Here is a 23,863-nt window from a genome sequence, read left to right as displayed (position 1 = left end):
CGAGATCTCGGCGGGAATCTTGCTAGGCTCGGTGGCTTATGTTCACATAAAGCTGCGTTGATAATGATCACATAAAAATCGTTGCTTGCCATGCATTTCCGAAAGTGCTGACCTGTGCATGTGCAGTGCATTTCGGGAAAGTTTTACCTGCAGCTCTTTGCAAAAGTTGAACGGCGCTGAACTCTTGCGTAGTTGCTGACGGTACTCGGCATGTAGGTTCCCATTTCACCGCTGATAGCCCTGTGAACCTACCACCAGTAGTTGCGCCGTATATGGGAACCGGGCTTGAAAACGTTTCAAAAAGAGATGATCTGTAGGTGGTGTCCTTAATCTTGACATATTGCTTAGTTCAAGGTTAGAAAGGAGCTTGTGACATTGCCTTCCAAAGCCACTAATTGATCTAGTCAGTATTCGTTATTGAGTTTATTGTTTTTAGGTATAGGTAGACACTCACCAGATGTCGGTTTTACAGAATTTCAGTTTTACCCTCTGCAAAAGGTGTAATCTTTGGCTAGGCTCTCAACGCTCATTTTGGAGAAGTCTTAGAATTGCAGACAGACAAACTAATGAACCCTTCAGGACAAAATACAATGCATTTGCTACTTGGCGATGGGAGATGTCCTCAAAAATTCATCGAAGGTTTTTGAGACAGGGAACCACGGATTTTACACAGTTGGTTGGTCTATTCTATCAACATTATCACTAGAGTTTATTATCTTTGTTTTATTGAAACAAAATATTGGCAGATTTAATACTGTGAATGCTCGCAATGTTTGTCTATAATAAGATGTTAATTAGATAATCGTGTTGATATTGGTGTTTTGGGCTAAATTCTCTTGGAATCCTTGGAACTGAGAGTTCTTAATCTTTTACTGTTCTCATATGATCTGTCTATTAAAGATATTACTACCTTATGTTTAGCAATATTTACAGTATACCATAAAGCCTCTAATTGAACGCCACCTTTATTTACTTCAAACTGTAACAAGCATATCAATGAGTGCAATAAGCTTTTATGCAACATTATTAAATGAAGTTTTTCAAATTTGGAATGAAACATAAAAATTAAAGCTCCAACATATTACAAAACGGGGCACGGGCTATATTATCATCGCAGGTTAATTGAAAGCAATAGATATCAACTGGTTGAGATGTTTCTCAGCTTCCCAATGCATATTTATTGAGATTTTTGACAAATTCAAGGTAAATTAGTTGATTTGTTGCATGCAAAAGGATTAATTAATGTCGCATTGCCCGAAAGAGTGCAAAATATAGGTGCCATTCTCTTCGCCTGTAAAAGGGTTAAATTTAGTTTCCCAAAAATTTGGTGAGCTATTTGAAAAATACAACGCCAGCCTCTGTCTGAACGCCACCTCCATTTGACCGCCGCTATAGGGGAAGGGTTGAAGCAAAGAGCGCCATGGCGTTCTTTGCCACGCATTCATTATTATTAACTTGCTGAATTGATTTTTATGCAAAAGACTCCGAAACAATTAAATTGTCTGTATAAACCATGAGTTTGAGTCACTTCTATGAAATGAAGTTTGTGTGTGGTTTATATAGTTTATGTCAAAGTGGTAACAGTAAAAGACATGCTGTAATGATTCTGTTTTTGGCTTCTAGGAGGCCTCTAGCTCCAGCTCCCTAAAACTGTATAGCCTAATACTATCTCTGGACCCATAGAAGTTTAAACCAAGTTTGTTCACTGGTTTCAGAATGTATAGAGGACACACAAACAGACAAATGAAAACAAATTATGTAAAGATTATAGCAGAGTATAATAGCAACAATAATTTTTCACGGCATAATAATAAGTAATAATAATAGCCTCTCCCGACATCGTACTCTACTAGCTAGCACTCAAGTATCCTAACATTTCTCGTCCTTTGCGCTGAGTATCCAGTGCTATTAGCTGTTTGCTAGGTAGGCTAAGAGAGCCCCTTGTATGAAAGTACATTGTACACAGATTGTAACAGATGGAGAGAATGTACATAGCAATAATTGTAGTTAGCAGGTTATATAGATAATATTATCTGAAAGGGAGATCTATTAGTTGCTACATGTTTTCCTTTACACCTTCACATTGTTATAATCTTTATTCATTTCAGCCGGGAGATCTCAAGGTGACAGCCTATGCAACTGCTAGCGAATATAGATGGGGACTTCTTAGAAAGCATATTGAGGAGGAGGGGTTATATGAGAGTCAAACTTTGCCCTCAGGTACCTAACTCTAGTTGTCATTTAGTCACACTAATTATATTTGAGCTTTATTTTCAAATATCTACCTTTTCCTAGTCTTCCTATGGTTGGCATATGAAGTTGTACCTGTTTTTATGGCTTTCGCTTATTATTAGTACCTAGTACCCTGGTAGTCTAGCATGCCGTGAAATATTGTCAAATGTGCCGATAAAGCACAGAGAATAAGTAGCTGCACAATTATTCCGGAATACTTGAAGGCAGTCGATTGGTGCTGGTGTTAGAGTGTCGGTCGACCAAGCTGAATTTCACTGTTGGGCATCTCGTTGAAAACCATCTTTTATCCTATCCTCTTATCCTGGGCAATGAACAGACGGACAGACAAACACCGCTCTTATTATAGGAAAGCTATGTTTTTGTTTTACTTATTTAAAGACACGTACAATATTTTTTATTATTTTTACTTTGCAACATAGACCTTGCTGTCTAGAAAAAAGGAAAAAATTGATTTAAATAAATATTAAAGGTGTGCACTCCCCTTAGCGTAAAATTATCGTACTCATGGGCACTAAACCAAGTGAAAGTGATAAGAAAAAGAATACCACAGAACTTTACTGTATAGTCATTAAATTTAATAAGTTAAGTTTAGTTTTTCTTATTGGAAAGGCCAAAAGAGTGAGTTTAGAACAATCTTAGAACAATTAGAGATTAGACGATTCTTGAGTATCTTATTGTTCGTATAACGTATAATCCCTATAATGTTAATGTTTTCCGAATGGATTATTGACATTGAAGAATCACCTACTGTTATTGCCTACTCTTACTTGCCCGAATTATTTATTATTGATTTACATGGAAATGCTTGATTAACTCGGCGAATCAACTGTGAGATGGGTTATAGGGCTGATCTCATCTATCACTGTGGAAACTTTGAAGAGCCTGCAACTATTAAAAATAGATCTAGAAACTAAATTCTTAAAACTCCAATATAGACATATAATAGAAGTAGCGCAAGCTACGGTTACTATCATTACCAACAATGACTTAACATGCAGGACATTGTCACTCTGGGGTGTCCACTCGTGTATAAAAAATCTCTCTGAATGCTTTCACTAAATGTAGGTTAATTTCAAGCAAAAATCAAAATGCTTTGGATTGATCAAATGGATCTATATTTGAAGCTTTTAAGTTGTTTTAACATAACGCATTGCTGGCATTTACAGACAACATTGACTTCTATTTTATAGCTGCTCGTCGGTGGTATCCTGACAGTCGAACTTAATTTCAACAAGCATTATTCTCACTAGGTTCTACATCGTTTTATTTATTCTTGCAAGTGTTATGTCACCATGCCTAGCTATAAGCAATCAAACTCGTGCTGACACTGGCGGTCTCATGTTTCACACCAATTAGATAGATTTTTCATACAAATCTTTACTATAATAAGAGCTGTGTCCGTCTGTCCATCCGTGTGTCCAAAGCGACGCTAAGAACGTTAGAAAAAAAGATGACATCACACGGTGAAAAGTCGGTAATCCAACTCGGATATTCCATTTAGCAGCCCGGCATGCTACCAACTGCGCCACTCAACTACCGTGCCTAATTGAAAAATAATTGTATGTATACTTATTACACCTGATGATCTCTCACAGCACACAAGACTGCCAGGGTAGTAGTATACATGTGCTAGTTTGATTGATTAGGGCCTAAATGCTTTCAGTCGTTATTCATTCTTGATGTTGGTGAAAGAGTCAAGCTCTGGTACTCATTCTCAACGAATAGTGATCATGTTTAACGTCATCATGCTAAGAATAAACCCTCCTTTCTCTTCCAGATTTAGAAGATGCAATGTTTTTAACTGCCAAGTACGTAATCGATAGAGAGCCAAGAAATATTGTAATATTCAGGTAGGTAAGTCATATACTGCCATTTATGTGGTAAACAAAAAGACAAAGTATATTGATGTGACTCATCTCACACCCTTGAGTCATCTCACACCACTAACAGAGTCATCTCATACCACTAACAGGGTCATCTCATACCACTAACTGTGAGTCATCTCACATCACTAGCTGAGTCATCTCACACCACTCAGTCATCTCACTCCACTAACTGAGTCATTTCACACCACTAACAGAGTCATCTCACACCACTAACTGAGTCATTTCACACCACTAACAGAGTCATCTCACACCTCTGAGTCATCTCACACCACTAACTGAGTCATCTCACACCACTTACTGAGTCATTTCACACCACTAACAGAGTCATCTCACACCTCTAAGTCATCTCACACCACTAACTGATTCATCTCACACCATTAACTGATTCATCTCACACCACTAACTGAGTCATTTCACACCACTAACAGAGTCATCTCACACCACTAACTGAGTCATCTCATACCACTAACAGAGTCATCTCACACCACTAACTGATTCATCTCACACCACTAACAGAGTCATCTCTCACCACTAACTGAGTCATCTCACATCACTAACTGAGTCATCTCACACCACTAACTGAGTCATCTCACATCACTAACTGAGTCATCTCACACATTTTACACATCTCACATATTGGCCACATACACACCACTGTCTGTATTGCTAGAAATACCAATGATTCTTGGCTATTGCCATAGACCAGCTCTCAATGGTTGGCTGAGATATTATTATGTCAACCACTTGACTCACAATGCTCAATAGAAGTTTGTGATATTCTATAATAATGTACAGTATATCGCAGACGAGGAACAGTAGTATTCTGGAACCTTCCAGAGGAAGAGCAGTTGAATTTCAAAAAGTCACTGAGGCCATTTGAGCTGGAGCCATATGATAGGAAGGTGGTGAGGCGAGAGTCTGAAACGCTCAACTACACATATGCCAGGTTGGTGCGTATGCTTGGCTCTTTATTTATTGATATCACTTTGATATGGATGTTATCACTTTCCTTAGCATTGATATTCTATTACAGCAAAGAAGACACTTCGGGCAAGACAAGGATCAAGCACGATGAAATAATTCTCTCTCCATCGGGAGAGTCGACACTCGATAGATATGTCCTTTCTGATGGGCTGATGCAATCAGGTACCACCATTTTACTTACTGAACTATGATTGGACGTTTTGGGCCGACTCTCAGTTAGAATCAGATACGGTTCACTTTTACAGGGTTTTCTGCTACTCCTACTTCCTGAGGCTTCTAGTTTCTTTCCCTGTTTTTACTAACTCAACAGGAAAAGTGGCTGGAAAAAATTCTATGCCAGTCTTTATTATAGTAAGAGCCATGGTTGCTGGTTAGAAAAAAGATTGCATTCAAGGGGATTTAAACTTATAACTTTCAGCATGAAAAGTTATAAGTTATTAGTTAGTTATTAGTTCATATCCCTTTAACAACTACCAATCATTCACCTTCTAGTTTATAGGAATTATTCATACACATAATCTCTGTGATTTGTTGGGGGCTCCTAATGATCTCTCAAGACGCTTGAGACTGCCGGGTTACTAGTCAAATATAACAGCTCGCAAAAGTCAGAAGGCTACCTAGGAAGTCTGAAATTATAACTTTAAAAGTACAAACTATTTTGCTATTTTTATCACGAGAAGCAGTAGGTTATGGCGAAATAGCAAGTGAGTTTATTTTTCAAAAGACATTTTATTTTGGCCAAAAAAACTCACCACACTGTTTCGTATCACTAATAATCTCATGTAGCCCTATAATCCGTGACAAAAAGAACATTTTGTAGCTTAGTTTCCATGATTTGAGTACGGCCAAACAGATGTTGGCTTGTTAGTGTGTCTTGAGCAACAGTTTTGTATGTTAAGAGTTTTTGTTACAAGAAACTTGCTGCAGCTTGGTCATCATTATATTTTTATCAACTTGTGTTTACAAAATTCCAAGAATTTCTAATGTATTCTTTTACATATCCACTTTTAGACTTGGTGTAGACTTGGTGTAGACTCGCTATAATTGATATACGATGGGTGAGTCACTAGTTTATGACCTAAAACACCAGCAAGTGTTTGTTAGTAACCAACTAAAGCTTGTGTACCGCGTGCAAACATGGCAGTGTGTTTAATCAACTCTCAGGGTAGCTATTTATTATCACCAAGGGCTGTGAAGAGTTGTTAGTCTTTTGCAGCCGGCAGCGAGTAGATTTGACAGCACATCCCCAATTGAGTGACTCGCTTATGTGAATGATGTTGCAGTGCAACTCGCTGTCTGGGAGGCTTGTCTTGCCGACTATATTGAAACGATAGAAGTTGTAACTGAGGTAAGGCAAAATTCACTGAAGTCCACACATTCTAAACAGAATTTGTTCTAGCTTGTCAATGTATTATCGGCAAATAAGTTGTCATGGACCAACCCTAGTCAGCATCAGTGAATTGTTAAATTGACTCTTTGACTCGAACTACGACATGCAGGAAATCACCATTGAGTTGCTTCTCTGATTGCAGAATCTTCGGGAAGGAGGCCGATTACAGCTCTCAAGAAAGGAAGTCTTGCGTAAGACTGGAGAATTATTTAATCTGAGCCATCTAATAAACCTGACTTCAGATCTGCTTGATACGCCTGATTTCTACTGGGACAGGCAGGAGTTGGAGAGGTTGTACCGACAGTCACGTGTTTACTTCAGCATTCCCAGTAGAACCAAGGTTAGTAGTGACAATTATACAGCCGATGTCTCTGATTTGTTTTATGGAGGATGATAGTAAAAAAGTATGAAATAATTGTTAGTAGGGATGTTACAGTTACCGCTATTAAATGGATCAATAGATGTATTCAGTAGATGTATTCAATAGATGTATTTACTAGATGTATTCACTAGATCTATTCATTAAATGCATTCACTAGCTGTATTCGGTAGCTAAATCAGTAGATGTATTTACTGAATGTGTTCACTAGATATGCTCAATAAATGTATTCAATATATGTACTTAATAGATGTATTCAATAAATGTATTTAATATTTGTATTCAATAGATGTACTCAATAGATCTATTCAATAGATGTAATAAATAGATGTATTCAGTAGATGTCTTCAATAGATGTGTATTATAGTTGTAATCAGTAGTATTTTAATTGGTAAATAGCACTATCATGTTCTGGTAGACTCAATTTAATTCGCGTGCTTCAGGTGATGAACAACAAACTGAGTCATTGCATGGACCTTGTAGACTTGCTCAGAGATCATCTTAATACTCAGCATGAAGTGCGGCTCGAATGGATGATTATAGCTCTCATTCTTATAGAGGTTAGCCTGAGATATTCCTTGCTTCATGTACATATATACGATCTGATGGTCGATGCATTTTAGGCAGAACTAATGTCTATTTTATCCTATAGTTGAGCGATAATATGATCATTTTTGATATTTATCTAATTTCTGCTATAGTTGAACATATATGTTGAGTATACGTATCCCAGCATATAAGCCAATTCTAGAACGCGACAGTTTTTTACAACACTTGGAGTCTGGCTTATACGCACGTACCTTTGATTGAAAGCGAACGAAGTGACACTATACCAACTTAATTTTAACAACTACGACTCAAACCTTTATTAACTGAGTTTTATTAATAAAAGTAAAACATAACAATAATATTTCCTATTATAATTAACTCTTTCGCTACCAAATAAATTTTTATAGAGACAAATATTGGATTAACCAAATGTTTGACATTGGCACATTTAAGTTGTCATAACATTCGACCAAATTAGTTAGCATAAAATTGTACATTATCTGTTGCCATAACAAGGAAACAAATGTCTTGCAGAATAGCCACTGTCACTGCTGTTATTGCCCAATAAATCATCATCGGCCCATTGGCTCAACGCAATTGTTCCCTTTCTATTAAGCGGAGACAAGATATACTAATTGAGTCATTAATACAACTGCTCACCAATCAGAAACAATTTGTACTAAGCTCGCAGAAGCTGCTCCATTTTCCGCAACCTGTTGCTTCTATAGATACATACGGCATGTTACGATTTATATGTGAGTTTTTATATATTACCTGATTTTCTAGGGTAGGTTTATATGCCCCCTTTATATGCATCCTTTATATGCACCCTTTATATGACTACTAGTGTATTCACATTTACAATGATTTGTGTATTTTTCTAGACAGCAAAGTCTATTCTGCAAAGTAAAACTAATAACACATATTTTGGACGTCTACAATAAAGCAATCAAAAAGATGTTTTTATTATAAAAATATATGTATCTACCTGTTCGTCATCTGTTTGTATATAGGAGTCAATGTTGGGATAAAATATAACTTTCGGCGATACTCCAACTCGTGACATTCAGATTGGTAGACCGATGCTGTAACATCTGCACCAATCGATCACCTTCAAGTATTTGTGAACGATTGCGCAGCTACTTATTCTCTCTGTTTGTTGACCCGTCTGATGATCTCTCACCGCAAACAAGAATGTCATGGAACTTGTATATGTAATAGAGATAACGCTGTACATACTTCGTTTGGTTTCACAAGTTTGGCGAGATATGTCACTATTCAAATCGAATTTGAGAAGTTGCCCCTACTTGACACTTTACATTATACGGAATTTTTTATGTGATGGACATAAAACATGAGTACTCGTAGTAGTAGTAATCTTTAAACGTTTTACTGTTTATATAACGTAAAATCCTTATAATTTAAGTATTCTTGGAACAATGAATTATTTACATTTTTTGGAGCGTCTAGTATATTTGTACTTGTTTTTGCATAGACTATACAACTATGAAAGTTACTCATTATTGGATGTTGGGTGTTGATTCCATCAGAGAGTTCTATTGTCAGCAGACATTTTCATTGATTGAATAAAACAAAGCAGTTATGGGAACAACACATGAGAATTTCTCATGTCAATATGTTACTTGTTGTATGTATATATTTTTTATTAAAAAAAACTTAACAATAGTTTCTTTATCTGTAGGTTATATTTGAGATAGCTCATGTTGTGGAGAGGAAGATGGGCCAAGTACCTGATCTCTCACAGAATGATGGAACTTAGCCTAAATGTTTTATTTACCCTAACTAGTCTATTTGTTGAAGCTTTGATGGGTCGTACCAACCTTTTATATGGACATGTTTGTGGACTGCCCCACCAGCTCAATTAATTATGTGCTATCGCTATAGTTTGATTAGCTCTGAGCAACCTCAGTGGTTTAGCTAAGATTGTACTCGCCCTCATTTGAATGACTTTGTTCTTGGGCTAAAGTCATTAGCATTTTTTAATAAATATGTAGCTATGGATATAAAGTTTATTGAGAATATAATGTTTTGAGTCTGCCTAGTTTTGTAGCTACTAGACAAGCTTGAATTATTTTTTATAGCGTTGCCTGGTCACCGCCATAAAACTAAATATATGTCGTTATATATTGTAATGCTTTTGGTCTCTGCTTTTCTAGCTTAAACCATAACTGCCACGAACAACTTTTATCGTATTTACTAGGTAAATCAGACACGCTGATTCCGATTCTGTAATCAAAATAAAGATTAGGCCAATAACTTTCAGAGTAATGAAGGACTTTTTATAGCGTTTTAATATCGGTCTCGAAAACAACACGATCGGCATAACAAGCTCCGCCCATAAATACGTGACGTAACCTAGCTTTTTATGAACAGAAGTTACGTAGGGATGTTTAGACCGATTTAGAATAATAGAGATGGGTGTTTTAAAATCCATTAATATCTAAATTCAGCCTTAAAAATAATATCAGTCTTTTCTGAAAGGTAGATAAGCTATTTAGCATTGCATATTTAAAAAGTGCGATAACAACGCTGGCTCGTGATAAAACCGCGCTTTTTGAGCTCATTTTTCTCGACGTCCAGCCCATTTAAACGTCATGTAACAAGCTGCAAGCAATTTTAAATAATTAATATCCCTTTCATAAAAAACTGAAATTATTTTACAGGCTGGATTTAGATAATAATGGGTTTTAAGACACCCATCTCTATTATTCTAAATCGGACTAAACATGCCTAACTTCTGTTTCTGAAAAAGCTAGGTTTTGTCACATATTTATGGGTGGAGCTTGTAATGCCGATTGTGTTGTTTTCGAAACGGATATTGAAACGCTTTAAAAAAGCTTAAATGACTTTGAAGGTTAGTGGACTAATCTTTATTTTGAATACAAAATCGGAATCAGCGTGTCTGATTTACCTAGTAAACACGATAAAAGTTGCTCGTGACAGTTATGGTTTAATGCATACATGAATTTACCTGCCTACATGAATTTACCTGCTCACATGAGTTTACTTGCACATTGAAAATTGTAGGATGGTTTTGAGCTTATATCAGTCAAAAGCAAATGTGGCTCTGGTGTAACTCACCCGTTATAAATGCTTAATAATTACTATTACACACACCAAATGCTTTGTAGACTTTCAGATCAGCTATGGCTTCAGATTAGTGCAGTGATATCTCAAGTATTAGAATAAAACTGTTGTACTGTATAGATGTATTGATTCGAGGAGTGAATGTGCATCCATTCATCTGTGTGCGTGTGTGTGTGTGTAGCGCATGTGTGTTAACTATTTACATGTGCAACTGCAGGACAGAAGTTGCACACGTGATTTAGAGCAAGACTTTCCATTTGGTGTGCTCCCACCTCTAAGGGGTGCAAGCTGTTGTTCGTGGGGTGCACGAATCTATTCGTGAAGACGAAGAAAGTCTATTTGTCATCGCAACAACTCACCTATGTGAATTCAGATTTCCATCTCTTTTACATGTATATATCCAAAATAAATATAGCGTCATCTATACTGAAAATTGTCTACGCATTGCAAGCGTTGCGCTTTTCCTCAAGCAAATACAGGATTTTATTGAATAAGAGCAGAGGAGAGACAGGAAAAAAGTTGAAGGTCATAAAGTCAGATGTCATAAAGTCAAAGGTCATAAAGTGAGTTGTTTTTTGAAGTTGCTGATGTGTGAAAAGTAGACCCTTCTTAGAATGACCTTCCAATAACCTTGTTTTCATATTCCCAATACGCATTATCCATTAATTGTTGAGCGTTTTTGTTCTAATCACAACAAGAGGTGAGAGATTGCCCTCGTCAGTCGTAGGGGTTTCAACGGCAAAAGCGAATAGGGAAGTACAGATTTAGAGGGTAGTTTAGTTCAACATCCACAGTATCGGGAATAAAGGTTTAACTGTAATTAAGGTTACTTGTTGCCAGGCAATTTGTAGACAGCATCTTCTATGAACTGTGTTAGTTGGTTAATGCTGGTATGGAGTAATGTCAAATACGCCAAACCATATGTTTGATTTTAGTACCGAACTTGCCTTTTTTGTATTATGATCTAGAAAATATTTTTGTTTGTAATGAAATTATTGCCAACAAAGTAATTTATAATAATAATAGTTTATATAAAACACTCCGGAACCTTCATTTCTGCAGACAGGCATTTATCCAAATAATACGCCGTCCAATTGGCCATACTAGGGAATAAAATGTACACATACTTATTACACTTGCCAATTTTTCACGCTTAACGCTTCAGCTAGCATTATGTATGAAACCAAGCCAAAAAATATGGGTCCATACGAGAAGACAACTGCTTAAACTCGCACAACCAGCAAGACTTGCAGTCAATATAGAGCAGTTACAGTAGTAGCTACTGCAGCTGGTACAGCATGACTTATACATAAATAAACACACTACACAGAAATAAACAAACACCTTCATTTACATTAGAATGGTAAATGTTGTATATGTGGGTTAAAAGTAAATGATTTTCTATTTTAGGCATTAATCTAGTCTTGTATATAAATAACATATAAATGTTAGCTCAAAATTGTGCACTTAGACATACTCATCCGCAATAGCTAGAATTACTTGTTTATTCTCATTCCAGAGAATTTTATTTATCCAAAATAAGAAATAATTAGAAGGCATGTTTGTTCAGTGATGTATTAGCTTACAAGTATCAGTAAATAGGTCATCAATTAGTAAGTAGGTCATCAATTAGTAAGTAGGTCATCAATTAGTAAGTAGGTCATCAATTATTAAGTAGGTGATCAGTAAGCATGCAAACAAGGAGTGAGAATATCCAGTATTATTTGGAGAAAATCCAATGAAATATATAATTTATTTTCTACCTTTTCCGAGCTTGAAAAGTCTTTGGAAATATATGAAGAGCTAATTGGAGCATATATATATACTTTTATTAGACAGTCCGTAATAATTTTTATAGAAAAAATATTTTACATTTGGTGCCACAAAAAATAAACAAAGTTATTTCCATGCGGTGTCATAAACACAAAAACAAAAACTGATACAAGGAGGACTTGAAGCTATTAGGCTTAGATATACATTTTATCTTTTTTGACAAAAGATAAAAATAATTGGTAATACAATTGTTGAGTGCATCTTATGGTAAGGACTTAGTAATATATTACTTCATTGGAGATAATAATAAAAGCATCACATTGTGGGTATCTGGTTGGTTTACTTAAAAATTGGAACATCAGTAATTTATGAAGGAGTTCAGCCATTTAGTATTTTGAACCTTTTTTTATGTATAAACAAATAATCTAATCATATAATAAAATATAATAAATAATGGGTATCTAATACTATCAGAAAACAGTAATCGCTGGTGGGAATTCCCTGAGTATGGCGTTTGTGATTAAAGGTACGCCCCACAATAGCAGGCAGCCTCAAATAACGTTCTGTCTGGTTGGCATGCAACAAGAACACGTATGCCGGGCGCACAACGCGGCACAAACATATGCTATGAGCATCTCAGCGATGCCTATTGTCATCATTAGCCCATTGAATGTGTAATAGAAGTATTTTAAATAACAGTTGTCACCGATGTAGCAGCCAAGGTATGGCACTACGATATTCATGAGAGAAACATAGAAAAAACCAAAAGCTATTATAGAGGAAATAATGTTTATAATCATAGTAGCCTTGATCGAACAAGCTTCTCTGTAAACGCCAAAGCCCATCCCTCCAGTAACAATGAAGAAGATGCCAATCCATATGCCGTATCCAAGTATAGACCAGCTCACCAAACTACTGAAGTCATAGAGGTCTATGAGTAGAAGGACAATTCCCAAGACAATAGAGACTGCACCGAGTGCAATTTGGAATATGGAAGCAATCTTCATTCGATGTTTTTCTTGTGGTCGAAACTTGGTAAGATCGCCAGTTGGCTGCTCCAATAATGTACTGATAGGCTGATTGACTTGCTGCTGCGCCTGCATATTGATGCTTTTACTAATCTTTCTGTTGGGCTATTCTTCTAAGTATGCTAGCGTTTTATCCATTCTATGTTTTTATACTCATACAAAGATCCAATCTATACTCATCCAATCAACGCAAGCATCGAGTCAAGCATCAGAAATTCCTTGTTGACGTCAACACACATTTTATGACACTGAATGACAGATAAGGGCTAGTAAACATCTATCAGCGACGCACAGCCGTCATCTATCAATTGAAACAGCAAAGCAATCTATGAAGTCTGTAGATGGGAAGCATGTTTGAAGGAAAATAATGGTGCAACTCTGGCATGCTATCAAATCAGTCATTTGCTTACAAATTTACACAACTTTTTTTGTGTTGGCTTTTAACCTTCGGCTCTGCACAAATAGAACAAAGTGAGGATATGTTACAGTTATGTGCAAATGTATGGAGCCGTCATATAATTTGCATCATTTTTCATACACTTGAACTTTTGGACTCAATAAGCGCAATATAATCAGTGTGAATATAATCAAATTATATATTATTTTAATCTTAGAAATGTATTCTTTTTGTGATGTTGGTATATTGTTTATGAGTTGAGACTTGCTAGTTACGTATTACTATGTTTACGAGTTGAGACTTGCTAGTTACGTATTACTCTCACTCAATGATATCTGCTCTGGATTACTGAAATAACAAAAGGTAATCGGTGTTAATTCTTTCTCTCAAGCCAATGTGCATAATTCTTTTAATTTTTTTTAAATGTTCGTCATTTTTATTTCCCTAGCTGTGTAAGTTCAGTCAGTTTTGACATTTTAAGCATTCATTTTTAGAAATAGCAATTAGTGATAATAAAATTCACATTTAGCACTGCTTAGCGGTGTAACAGCCAGAGTATTGCATTTAAATGCTAGCAAATAAAAAACAGATAAAGGAAATTCTCAGCATTAAAATGATACCAAGTTTTTGTATTCTTGTTCTTTTTTAAAGCAAATTACAACTGGCTATATTACTTTTAGAAATGCTATATTGTAGAGGTGGCACTATACTTTTGCACATAACTGTATGTCAAACTAACCCGTTTTAGATAGAAAGAATGTCGTAGTGTGAAGGAGCAAATAGCCTCACAGCATTAAAACCAAGGTTTTAAACAAATCTTTGTCGATTTTACGATATTTTACTTGTATATTTATTGGCGCCACTATTAATAACGGAAATTGCCTGTTGTGTCACCAAGGAAGAGGGAAGTGTGAAACGGCTGAGCTGCTTATATCATCTTGTTGCGTATATCAATTCATCGTTTCCCCTGCCCAAAGTTTAATTGAGCAATAGCAGAGTATTCAAGTCTTTGTAATCATTGTACAGCAATAACATTTGAGGTGTCTACATCATTTGCTAACAGATTTCATAAGGCTAGTATTTATATGACACACAAAAGATAAAGCAGTAAACAGGTTCAAAATATGGGAATGCTGTTAGTTAACAGGAGTACATGTGCTTTCTGTGAGAAGCATCTTAAATACAAGAAGGACAGTATCAGCAAAGTTAAAAACATGACTCAACTGATGTGAATATGGTAGTTGGTAGGCAGAGGAGTTAACTCTCAATTGGCTAGGTTGAGTCTGGTTGACACAGCATCACAGAGTCTTACAGGGCGGGGTAAAGCAATTCCGGCTATGATTTTATGTATTCTAGAGAGGTAATAGCTCACAGCTAATATTTATGTAGCCCTTTACTGTCAGAGGATCTGATGGAGGTCATATTAAAAGGTCGTATGAAAAGCTAAGAAAAAATGTGTAACAAAAAGAGAAAAAGTATGAAATACATAAGGGAAAGAGAGAAGGTATGAAATACATAAGGGAAAGAGAGAAGATATGGAATACATAAGGGGAAGAGAGAAGATATGGAATACATAAGGGAAAGAGAGAAGGTATGAAATACATAAGGGAAAGAGAGAAGATATGGAATACATAAGGGGAAGAGAGAAGATATGGAATACATAAGGGAAAGAGAGAAGATATGGAATACGTAAGGGAAAGAGAGAAGATATGGAATACATAAGGGGAAGAGAGAAGATATGGAATACATAAGGGAAAGAGAGAAGATATGGAATACGTTAGGGAAAGAGAGAAGGTATGAAATACATAAGGGAAAGAGAAAAGATATGGAATACATAAGGGGAAGACAAAGTATATTCCACGTTTTTGACTTGGGTTCATTACAAACTCATTAAAGTGTGCTAAAAAAATTGGCTGCCAGAATCTTCAAGGAGTACATTACCAGAAAATTAAATTAGTTTCATTGTAGGTAATTACTAAAAAAGTTAATTCACTCGACAAACAACACTTATAAGGTTGTCTTGAAATATACTCGCTTTCATAAAACTACCCCGTGTATCCAGTTGGTGAGTAGCCACCATTTTACTACCTATGCAAGGTCTTACGAAAACTTGGGTCTAACCCGTAAGCATGCATGCAATTGACTAGCCATTAAAATGGAAACGTGTTAAAGGCCATGCCGGCATAGTCAGAGCATTAAACACTATTAGCATATGTGACATATATGGAAAACATAAAATGCCTTGTTTAAGCTATTGGAATTGTGGCTTCTCGCAATTTGTGGAATGCGAATGAAATATTTTCTTTCAATTGTTTAAAGTATTTGTATAACGAAGCCATCATTCGTATGATAGTCGAGCAATACAGGCAGTCAAACCTTACAGAGCGTCTAACGATACGAAGTCAAACGATATAGTCAAGCAGTACAGATAGTCAACCAGTCAAACGATACAGATAGTCGAACAGTGCAGATAGTCGACCAGTACAGTCAGTTGAACAGTGCAGACAGTTCAACAGTACAGATAGTCAAACAGTACAGATAGTGGAACAGTGCAGACAGTTCAACAGTACAGATAGTCAAACAGTACAGATAGTTGAACAGTGCAGACAGTTCAACAGTACAGATAGTCAAACAGTACAGATAGTTAAACAGTAGCGATATTCGAAGCATTATCGGTGAGTAAAGTGCAATAGTTTTGTTGTAGTTAAACTTGTGTGTGTACAAAATCTGTATTAGTCTAGAAAACTACATACTTGTAGTTATTATCTTTATCACAGGAACTATGAAAGCTTCTACATGTGCTGTTATTGGTGGAATTGCCTTAGTGGCAGCAGCAAGTGGAGCCCTGCTGTATTACAAAAGACGAAATGCCAAAGGGTCACTTCAGTATGTATTAAATTTATGTTTAGCTAGCTCCTGCAAATTGCTGATTGCCAGCTCCTACTAATTGCTTATTGCTAGTTCCTGCTAATTGTTTATTACTAGTTCATGTTAATTGCTTATTGCTAGTTCCTACTAATTGCCTATTGCTAGTTCCTGCTAATTGCTTATTGCTAGTTCCTGCTAATTGCTGATTGCTAGCTGGTGCTACTTGCTTATTGCTAGAGTGTTGTTTGTCGCTTCACCTGTTAACCATTATTGACTATCTGGAACGCCTGACTTGACCAGTTTATCTCATCTGTGTGTGTTCGCTAGCTATAAGTCCATAGCAAAAGCAGGCTGCCCCTTGATGACCCTGGTTTGTGTTTAACTCTTGTAGGGAGCCTCGTTTCCAAAACACGGAACAACGAAAATGGCCAAGAAAAGCGAATTCGATTGCTGAAATAAAAAGCATTAGAGCACAGGAAATAAAAAGTGAGTCAGAACGTCAAAGATGGTGAGAAAAAGATAAGTTCTGTGCAATCTTTGTTTAAAATTATTGGTAATAATGGATGTATTTTTCCATTAGTAGACTTCTCACGGTGACTGACTTCATCTAACCTCGAATAGATCTTTGTTGAGAAGGATATAGAGAAGACACGAACCATACACAGTTATCGATTTTTTTAGTAACAATATAGATGCAATAGCTAGGGCTAGCTTACCGGTGCTAGTATGTATACGTATAGGTGTAAGTAACTTCAATTTAGGTTGACAGCTTAGTTATGGCTTGTTTAAAATCTCAAATAAACTTTGTCGAGGCTAACCATGTCCGCGTAAAAGACTCCATTAAAAGTCCACCTTGATACCAATTTTGTTTAATAATAATTTGGATTCAAAACTTCAGTTTTGATACTAGAAAAGGCCTAACTGAAGTAGACTAGTAAAGACCATTTTGTAGTTTTCTTACCCAAACTATGCTATGTGTATACGAGTCAAGCAAGATTTTTTAATATCTAGTGATATAATAACTATGTTAAATGTTTTAGAATACGGAACACCATTATAGACAGTCAGCCAAAATGAGCCAGCTGCAGCAAAAAAACAACTACAAAAAAGTTACCAGCAGCAAAATAAGACAGAGCCAACTGCAAGCAGTTACAGAGGGTGAAAGTCAACAGGAAGTGGCTATGGTGGGTCAGAGTTAACAAAAAGTGGCTATAGTGGATCTGAGTCAGCTAGAAGTGGCTATAGTGGGTCAGAGTAAGCAGAAAGTGGCTATAGTGGATCAGAGTCAACAAGAAGTGGCTATAGTGAGCCAGAATCAACAAGAAGTGGCTATAGTGGATCAGAGTCAACAATAAGTGGCTATAGTGGATCAGAGTCAACAAGAAGTCGCTATAATGGATCAGAGTCAACAAGAAGTGGCTATAGTGGATCAGAGTCAACAAGAAGTCGCTATAATGGATCAGAGTCAACAAGAAGTCGCTATAGTGGATCAGAGTCAACAAGAAGTGGCTATAGTGAGCCAGAATCAACAGGAATCAACAAGAAGTGGTTATAATGGATCAGAGTCAACAAGAAGTGGCTATAGTGGATCAGAGTCAACAAGAAGTCGCTATAATGGATCAGAGTCAACAATAAGTGGCTATAGTGGATCAGAGTCAACAAGAAGTCGCTATAATGGATCAGAGTCAACAAGAAGTGGTTATAATGGATCAGAGTCAACAAGAAGTGGCTATAGTGGATCAGAGTCAACAAGAAGTCGCTATAATGGATCAGAGTCAACAATAAGTGGCTATAGTGGATCAGAGTCAACAAGAAGTCGCTATAATGGATCAGAGTCAACAAGAAGTGGCTATAGTGGATCAGAGTCAACAAGAAGTGGCTATAGTGGATCAGAGTCAACAAGAAGTGGCTATAGTGGATCAGAGTCAACAATAAGTGGCTATAGTGGATCAGAGTCAACAAGAAGTCGCTATAATGGATCAGAGTCAACAAGAAGTGGCTATAGTGGATCAGAGTCAACATAAAGTGGCTATAGTGGATCAGAGTCAACAAGAAGTCGCTATAATGGATCAGAGTCAACAAGAAGTCGCTATAATGGATCAGAGTCAACATAAAGTGGCTATAGGGGATCAGAGTCAACAAGAAGTGGCTATAGTGGATCAGAGTCAACAATAAGTGGCTATAGTGGATCAGAGTCAACAAGAAGTGGCTATAGTGGATCAGAGTCAACAATAAGTGGCTATAGTGGCTCAGAATCAACCAGAAGTGGTTATAATGGATCAGAGTCAACAAGAAGTGGCTATAGTGAGTCAGAGTCAACAAGAAGTGGCTATAATGGGTCAGAGTCAACAGAAACTGGTTATAATGGATCAGGGTCAACATAAAGTGGCTACAGTGGGTCAGAGTCAGCTGGAAGTGGCTATAGTGAGTCAGGGGGAACAAGAAGTCGCTATAGTGAGCCAGAATCAACAAGAAGTGGCTATAATGGATCAGAGTCAACATAAAGTGACTATAGTGGGTCAGAGTCAGCTGGAAGTGGCTATAGTGGATCAGAGTCAACAAGAAGTGGCTATAGTGAGTCAGGGTCAACATTAAGTCGCTATAGTGGGTCAAAGTCAAGAGGAAATGGCTATAGTGGATCAGAGTCAACAAGAAGTGGCTATACTGGGTCAGTCAACAAGAAGTGGCTATAGGGGATCTGAGTCAGCTAGAAGTGGCTATAGTGGGTCAGAGTCAGCAGAAAGTGGTTATAGTGGATCTGAGTCAACATAAAGTGGCTATAGTGGATCAGAGTCAACAAGAAGTGGCTATAGTGGATCTGAGTCAGCTAGAAGTGGCTATAGTGGATCAGAGTCAACATAAAGTGGCTATAGGGGATCTGAGTCAGCTAGAAGTGGCTATAGTCGGTCAGAGACAGCAAGAAGTAGCTATAGTGGGTCAGAGTCAGCAGAAAGTGGTTATAGTGGATCAGAGTCAGCTGGAAGTGGCTATAGTGGGTCAGAGTCAACAGAAAACGGCTGTAGTGGGTCAGAGTCAACAGGGAGTGGCTATAGTGGGTCTGAATCAACAAGAAATGGCTTTAGTAGGTCCGAATCAACAGGAAGTGGCTATAGTGAGTCAGAATCAACAGGAAATGGCTGTAGTGGGTCAGAACCAACAGAAGTGGCTATAGCGGATCAGAGTCAGCAGGAAGCATACCAAAGCTACAGAAGGCCCAATGTAAATAGCAAGTCAACACTTATGTCAAGGTTTAATGCAACAGAGTGAACTCGCCAGGTCCAAAAGTGATGATATGCATGATTCCGCCGGAATAAAATAAATTCTTCGGTGTCACCTGTCAGATGTTATTTTCCAGAGTTTGAATGAGCTAACGAGAACGCGCAAGTCTTTCCTCTCAGAAGTTTAGCTTGGCACATTTGCCTCATTTATGTCTGCTTAATGGTTTTAGTTGACTTGAGTCGGCTCACCAAAGTCAGCTCAGTGATGGCAGCTTATCAGTACCAGTTCAATAGAGTGAGCGTTCGAAAACAAGAGCACCAAAGTTCACACATCCTAATCAATCAATTAGGTTTGACTCGCTAGGGTTAGCTTGCCAAAGGTCAAGTCACCAAGGTCAGCCAGCCAGAGTCACTTTATATTCACATTATATTATTACATCATCATATTATCACATATTATCATTTCATTTATTGACAATTCATTAAATCTATAATGTATTGTCAAACATATTTTAATTCTATGTTAAATTATATAATACATTGAGCCTCTATTAAAGAGAATTTGCTACAGTTACACCGATACATTGCATGCTGGTGTCTGGCCACCATGAGTTTCATATATGGCAGAATGGTAAGCAGTTAAAGTTTACAAATGAAGCGAAAACTGCTGCAAAGAGATTACTAGGCACTGAAACTCTCTGGTTCTTTATTAACAGTTCACTGATGACACAGGCATTGCTGAAAGGCATGACAAAAAAAACAATTTGAGGTCAGATTAAACCTTGAAATGCTAGCTCTTTTGTAGAAAAATAAATCTACAAACAAATGGCACACTTTTTTTGTGTTCCAATATAGTGGTTGTTGTATAGATGATGATAATGCACAATGCAAGCTCTGATTCAATTAGGCTACTTGGCTCATTGAGCAGGTATGACAAGTCTGGTCATTGAGTAGGTATGACAAGTCTGAGCACTGAGTAGATATGGCTCGTCTGAGCACTGGTTAGATATGGCTGGTCTGGTCACTGAGTAGATATGGCTGGTCTGATCACTGGGTAGATATGGCTGGTCTGATCACTGAGTAGACATGACTGGACTGGTCACTGAGTAGATATGGCTAGTCTGATCACTGGGTAGATATGGCTGGTCTGATCACTGGGTAGATATGGCTGGTCTGATCACTGAGTAGACATGACTGGACTGGTCACTGAGTAGATATGGCTCGTCTGAGCACTGGGTAGATATGGCTGGTCTGGTCACTGAGTAGATATGGCTAGTCTGGTCACTGGGTAGATATGGCTGGTCTGATCACTGAGTAGACATGACTGGACTGGTCACTGAGTAGATATGGCTCGTCTGAGCACTGGGTAGATATGGCTGGTCTGGTCACTGAGTAGATATGGCTAGTCTGGTCACTGGGTAGATATGGCTGGTCTGGTCCCTGAGTAAATATGGCTAGTCTGGTCACTGGGCAGATATGGCTGGCCTGGTCACTGAGTAGATATGGCTAGTCTGGTTACTGGGTAGATATGACTGGTCTGGTCGCTGACTAGATATGGCTGGTCTGATCACTGAGTAGAACTGACTGGACTGGTCACTGAGTAGATATGGCTAGTCTAGTCACTCAGTAGATATGGCTGGTCTCGTGACTGACTAGATGTGGCTGATCTGATCACTGAGTAGATATGGCTGGTCTGGTCACTGAGTGGATATGGCCGGACTGGTCATCGATTTTGATTAAATGCATTTTACGCTAATGTACAACTGATAACTTATACACCATTCTCTCAACACAATGACCAACGGTATTCCTTCCCAAGCCCATATTCGCTGGGACGGCTGGGTGGGGTGAGCTGCCTCAACTTTTAGGGATTTTCAGCGGCTAAGTGATCTTGTGAGACTTTGTTAAGACTTGGAAACTGAACTTTATTGCTCATAGTGGGGGTATAAAAGAAGACCCTCAAACTTGCATTTTCCTTATCATATAAAACTTAATCAACGTAGAATCAAAACATCGACGAGGAGCACTTTGGAGCAGGCTGGCCTAAATAATCTTCTAATATTACACGTATATAAAAATGTTGAAATAGATACAGAATCCGTCGTGAAAGATTTATGCCATGGACACATTGGCAGAACTAGAGCTATTGCAATAAAGAAGTAATAGCTTTTGTTCTATCAATGTCCCTTACAGAAATCTGTAGTGTCATGAGTTTTATATCGTTCGTTGAATAAAGAAAAAGGTTTTGCCTACCATTAACCATAAACAATATATTCATGTAGATTTTGATGCTTACAATTAATTGCATTTATGCATACATTGAGGGTTGTTGACGCTTAAAAGGTTCAGAGCTTAGGGGCGCTACCCCAAACCTCATTGGGGGCTTACACCGCCCCCCAAACCCCCAGGTGTTCATAACTAGTTGCCACCCCAACTTACAAATAGGGAATATAGGCCTGCTCCTTTCGACAGCCACCCACTTTTCAATGCATCAACAGGTGAAGTGTGTTTTTGTTTTTCTAGCAGTTGTTTCCTCCGTCAGCGTGAAACACCATCAATGAAGTCATCAACTCTAGTACGGTTTTGGTGCTACCTGCCGGTTTTATTTCTGTAGAATGTACCAGATAGGAACTAACTAAATATTTTTTTCTGTACTGAAACTCAGCCCAACTAGTTCCCACAAAAAATAGCTAATTACAAATATGTAAATATAGTTGGGTTGCCACAAGCAACTTTCATGCAATTTTTTTAACAATGAGGGTACAAGGTCGTGGGTTAAACACATAGACCAGGGCGTTCATAACTTTACACATCAGACCTACAGGTGATATCAAATGCAAAAGTTTAATGTAAAAATGAAACGCAAAAATTAACTTTTCTTATGCCATTGTACATTGCCTTCTATTTATTCCGACTAAACACTATTATGTGCGTGCGCGCCTTGTTTGTGTTGTTTGTCTGCATTGTTTAGCGTGTTGGTTAGTAGAGACACTGGTTGAGCAATTGTGCATGGTCCAATTTAAAAAGCAGTTTGTCTTGATTTATAATGCAAGCATATACAGTAAGCATGTAATGCAAGCACTTACCAAAGTAAAATACCTCACAAGCACCACTAGAAAGATTTATAAATTAGAGCTTCGTGATTCAATTGTTTGGTGGCGATTTTGAAGGTAGACGACTTGAAAACTGACAAGTTTTTTAAATAATATTCATTTATCTACCTATTTATAGACAAATCGTTATGTATCGGGATTCGTCCATAAATAGAATCGATATTGTAACTTTGCAATATCGATTTTTAGAAATCGTGAAGTTTTATTATAAATAAGGCAAACAGCTTATTGTGGCTTTATTGATATATCAATGTAGAGCCGATGTGATTTTGAAGATTTTATTGATATATACTATAATTATATACAATGTAGTAAAGTGAAATATCAAAGTAGATATTGCAGATCTGTATGAACTATCACATTCCAATGCTAGTAATTACCATCTTAGCTAAAGACCTAAAGACAAACTAAACAAAATCCTTCTTCGCTTTCAGTTGACTTTTTGTTACGCTAATCATCTCATACTTTGCAAATATTAAGTAGGCGATGGACACTGCTATAATGCTGAGTTGTCTGCTTTAGGCTACGAGTGAGACAAGTTTAGCAAACGATCCGCAGAAAACCTATTTCAGTTTTTGTAAATTATGTTAACAACAGTGTTAGGATTACCAAGAACTCCATTTTGGAATTCCCAAGCACTCTATCTTGGCATTACCAAAAACCTTATTTTGGAATTTCCAAGAACTTCATCTTGGAATTACCAAGAACTCCATCTTGAATTCACCATATCTTTAATAATAAAAGCATAAAGTGTAGATACATAAGTTTTTTAACTGGACAGGAATTGCACTAAATGCACAAAGAGTGTTAGTGACAAGATGAGGGAGACCTGATGCTCATGTAGATACATGATTGAACTGGACCTGTTTCTCATTTCTTTTTTCAGCAGATCTACAATATAAAATCAAGGTCATTAG

At 37.2% G+C, this 23,863-nt stretch overlaps 4 protein-coding genes across 6 annotated transcripts in view; 3 read left to right on the top strand and 1 right to left on the bottom strand.

Annotated features, from left to right (window-relative positions):
* The first annotated feature begins 441 nt into the window (after positions 1–441).
* LOC137393581 (required for meiotic nuclear division protein 1 homolog) lies at positions 442–9,594 on the top strand. Of its 2 annotated transcripts, none has more exons than XM_068080206.1 (9): positions 442–676; positions 2,109–2,220; positions 4,031–4,103; positions 4,945–5,085; positions 5,173–5,285; positions 6,407–6,471; positions 6,656–6,853; positions 7,376–7,452; positions 9,144–9,594. In XM_068080206.1, the coding sequence occupies exons 1-8, from the start codon at positions 458–460 to the stop codon at positions 7,427–7,429; spliced, it is 975 nt and encodes a 324-aa protein (XP_067936307.1). In that variant the 5' UTR covers positions 442–457; the 3' UTR covers positions 7,430–7,452; positions 9,144–9,594. The 2 variants fall into 2 exon arrangements, with proteins under 2 accessions (XP_067936307.1, XP_067936305.1); XM_068080204.1 differs by having other exon boundaries at positions 7,336–7,452.
* Positions 9,595–18,009: 8,415 nt separating this feature from the next.
* Positions 18,010–18,639, top strand: LOC137394201 (protein rtoA-like). Its single transcript, XM_068080922.1, has one exon. It carries the CDS (start codon positions 18,010–18,012, stop codon positions 18,637–18,639), a length of 630 nt encoding a protein of 209 aa, XP_067937023.1.
* Positions 18,640–18,889: 250 nt separating this feature from the next.
* LOC137394200 (A-kinase anchor protein 5-like) lies at positions 18,890–19,787 on the top strand. The gene is made up of 2 exons (XM_068080921.1): positions 18,890–19,189; positions 19,251–19,787. The coding sequence occupies exons 1-2, from the start codon at positions 18,890–18,892 to the stop codon at positions 19,785–19,787; spliced, it is 837 nt and encodes a 278-aa protein (XP_067937022.1).
* Positions 19,788–23,314: 3,527 nt separating this feature from the next.
* The window catches only part of LOC137394840 (uncharacterized), a 39,665-nt gene continuing 39,116 nt past the window's right edge, over positions 23,315–23,863 (bottom strand). For both annotated transcript variants that reach the window (XM_068081611.1, XM_068081612.1), the window contains exon 7: positions 23,315–23,837. In XM_068081611.1, the coding sequence (XP_067937712.1) occupies positions 23,716–23,837 (122 nt within the window). In that variant the 3' untranslated portion in view covers positions 23,315–23,715. The remainder of the gene's footprint in view (positions 23,838–23,863) is intronic.

The sequence above is a fragment of the Watersipora subatra genome, chromosome 4, assembly GCF_963576615.1.
Source record: "Watersipora subatra chromosome 4, tzWatSuba1.1, whole genome shotgun sequence".
NCBI classification, from domain to species: Eukaryota; Metazoa; Bryozoa; class Gymnolaemata; order Cheilostomatida; family Watersiporidae; genus Watersipora; species Watersipora subatra.
This window is presented reverse-complemented; position numbering and strand designations above follow the sequence as displayed.

What these genes read in the sequence shown, in the direction of transcription:
- LOC137393581 (XM_068080204.1), top strand. Translation starts at nt 458, where the DNA reads ATGTCGGTTTTACAGAATTTCAGTTTTACCCTCTGCAAAAGGTGTAAT. An exon ending in CCACGGATTTTACACAGTTG is followed by an intron (nt 677 to 2,108) that starts GTTGGTCTATTC and finishes TATTCATTTCAG; the next exon opens with CCGGGAGATCTCAAGGTGAC. An exon ending in TAGCTCTCATTCTTATAGAG is followed by an intron (nt 7,453 to 9,143) that starts GTTAGCCTGAGA and finishes CTTTATCTGTAG; the next exon opens with GTTATATTTGAGATAGCTCA.
- LOC137394201 (XM_068080922.1), top strand. Translation starts at nt 18,010, where the DNA reads ATGGATCAGAGTCAACAAGAAGTGGCTATAGTGGATCAGAGTCAACAA.
- LOC137394200 (XM_068080921.1), top strand. Translation starts at nt 18,890, where the DNA reads ATGGATCAGAGTCAACAAGAAGTGGCTATAGTGAGTCAGAGTCAACAA. An exon ending in GTCAACAAGAAGTGGCTATA is followed by an intron (nt 19,190 to 19,250) that starts GTGAGTCAGGGT and finishes AAATGGCTATAG; the next exon opens with TGGATCAGAGTCAACAAGAA.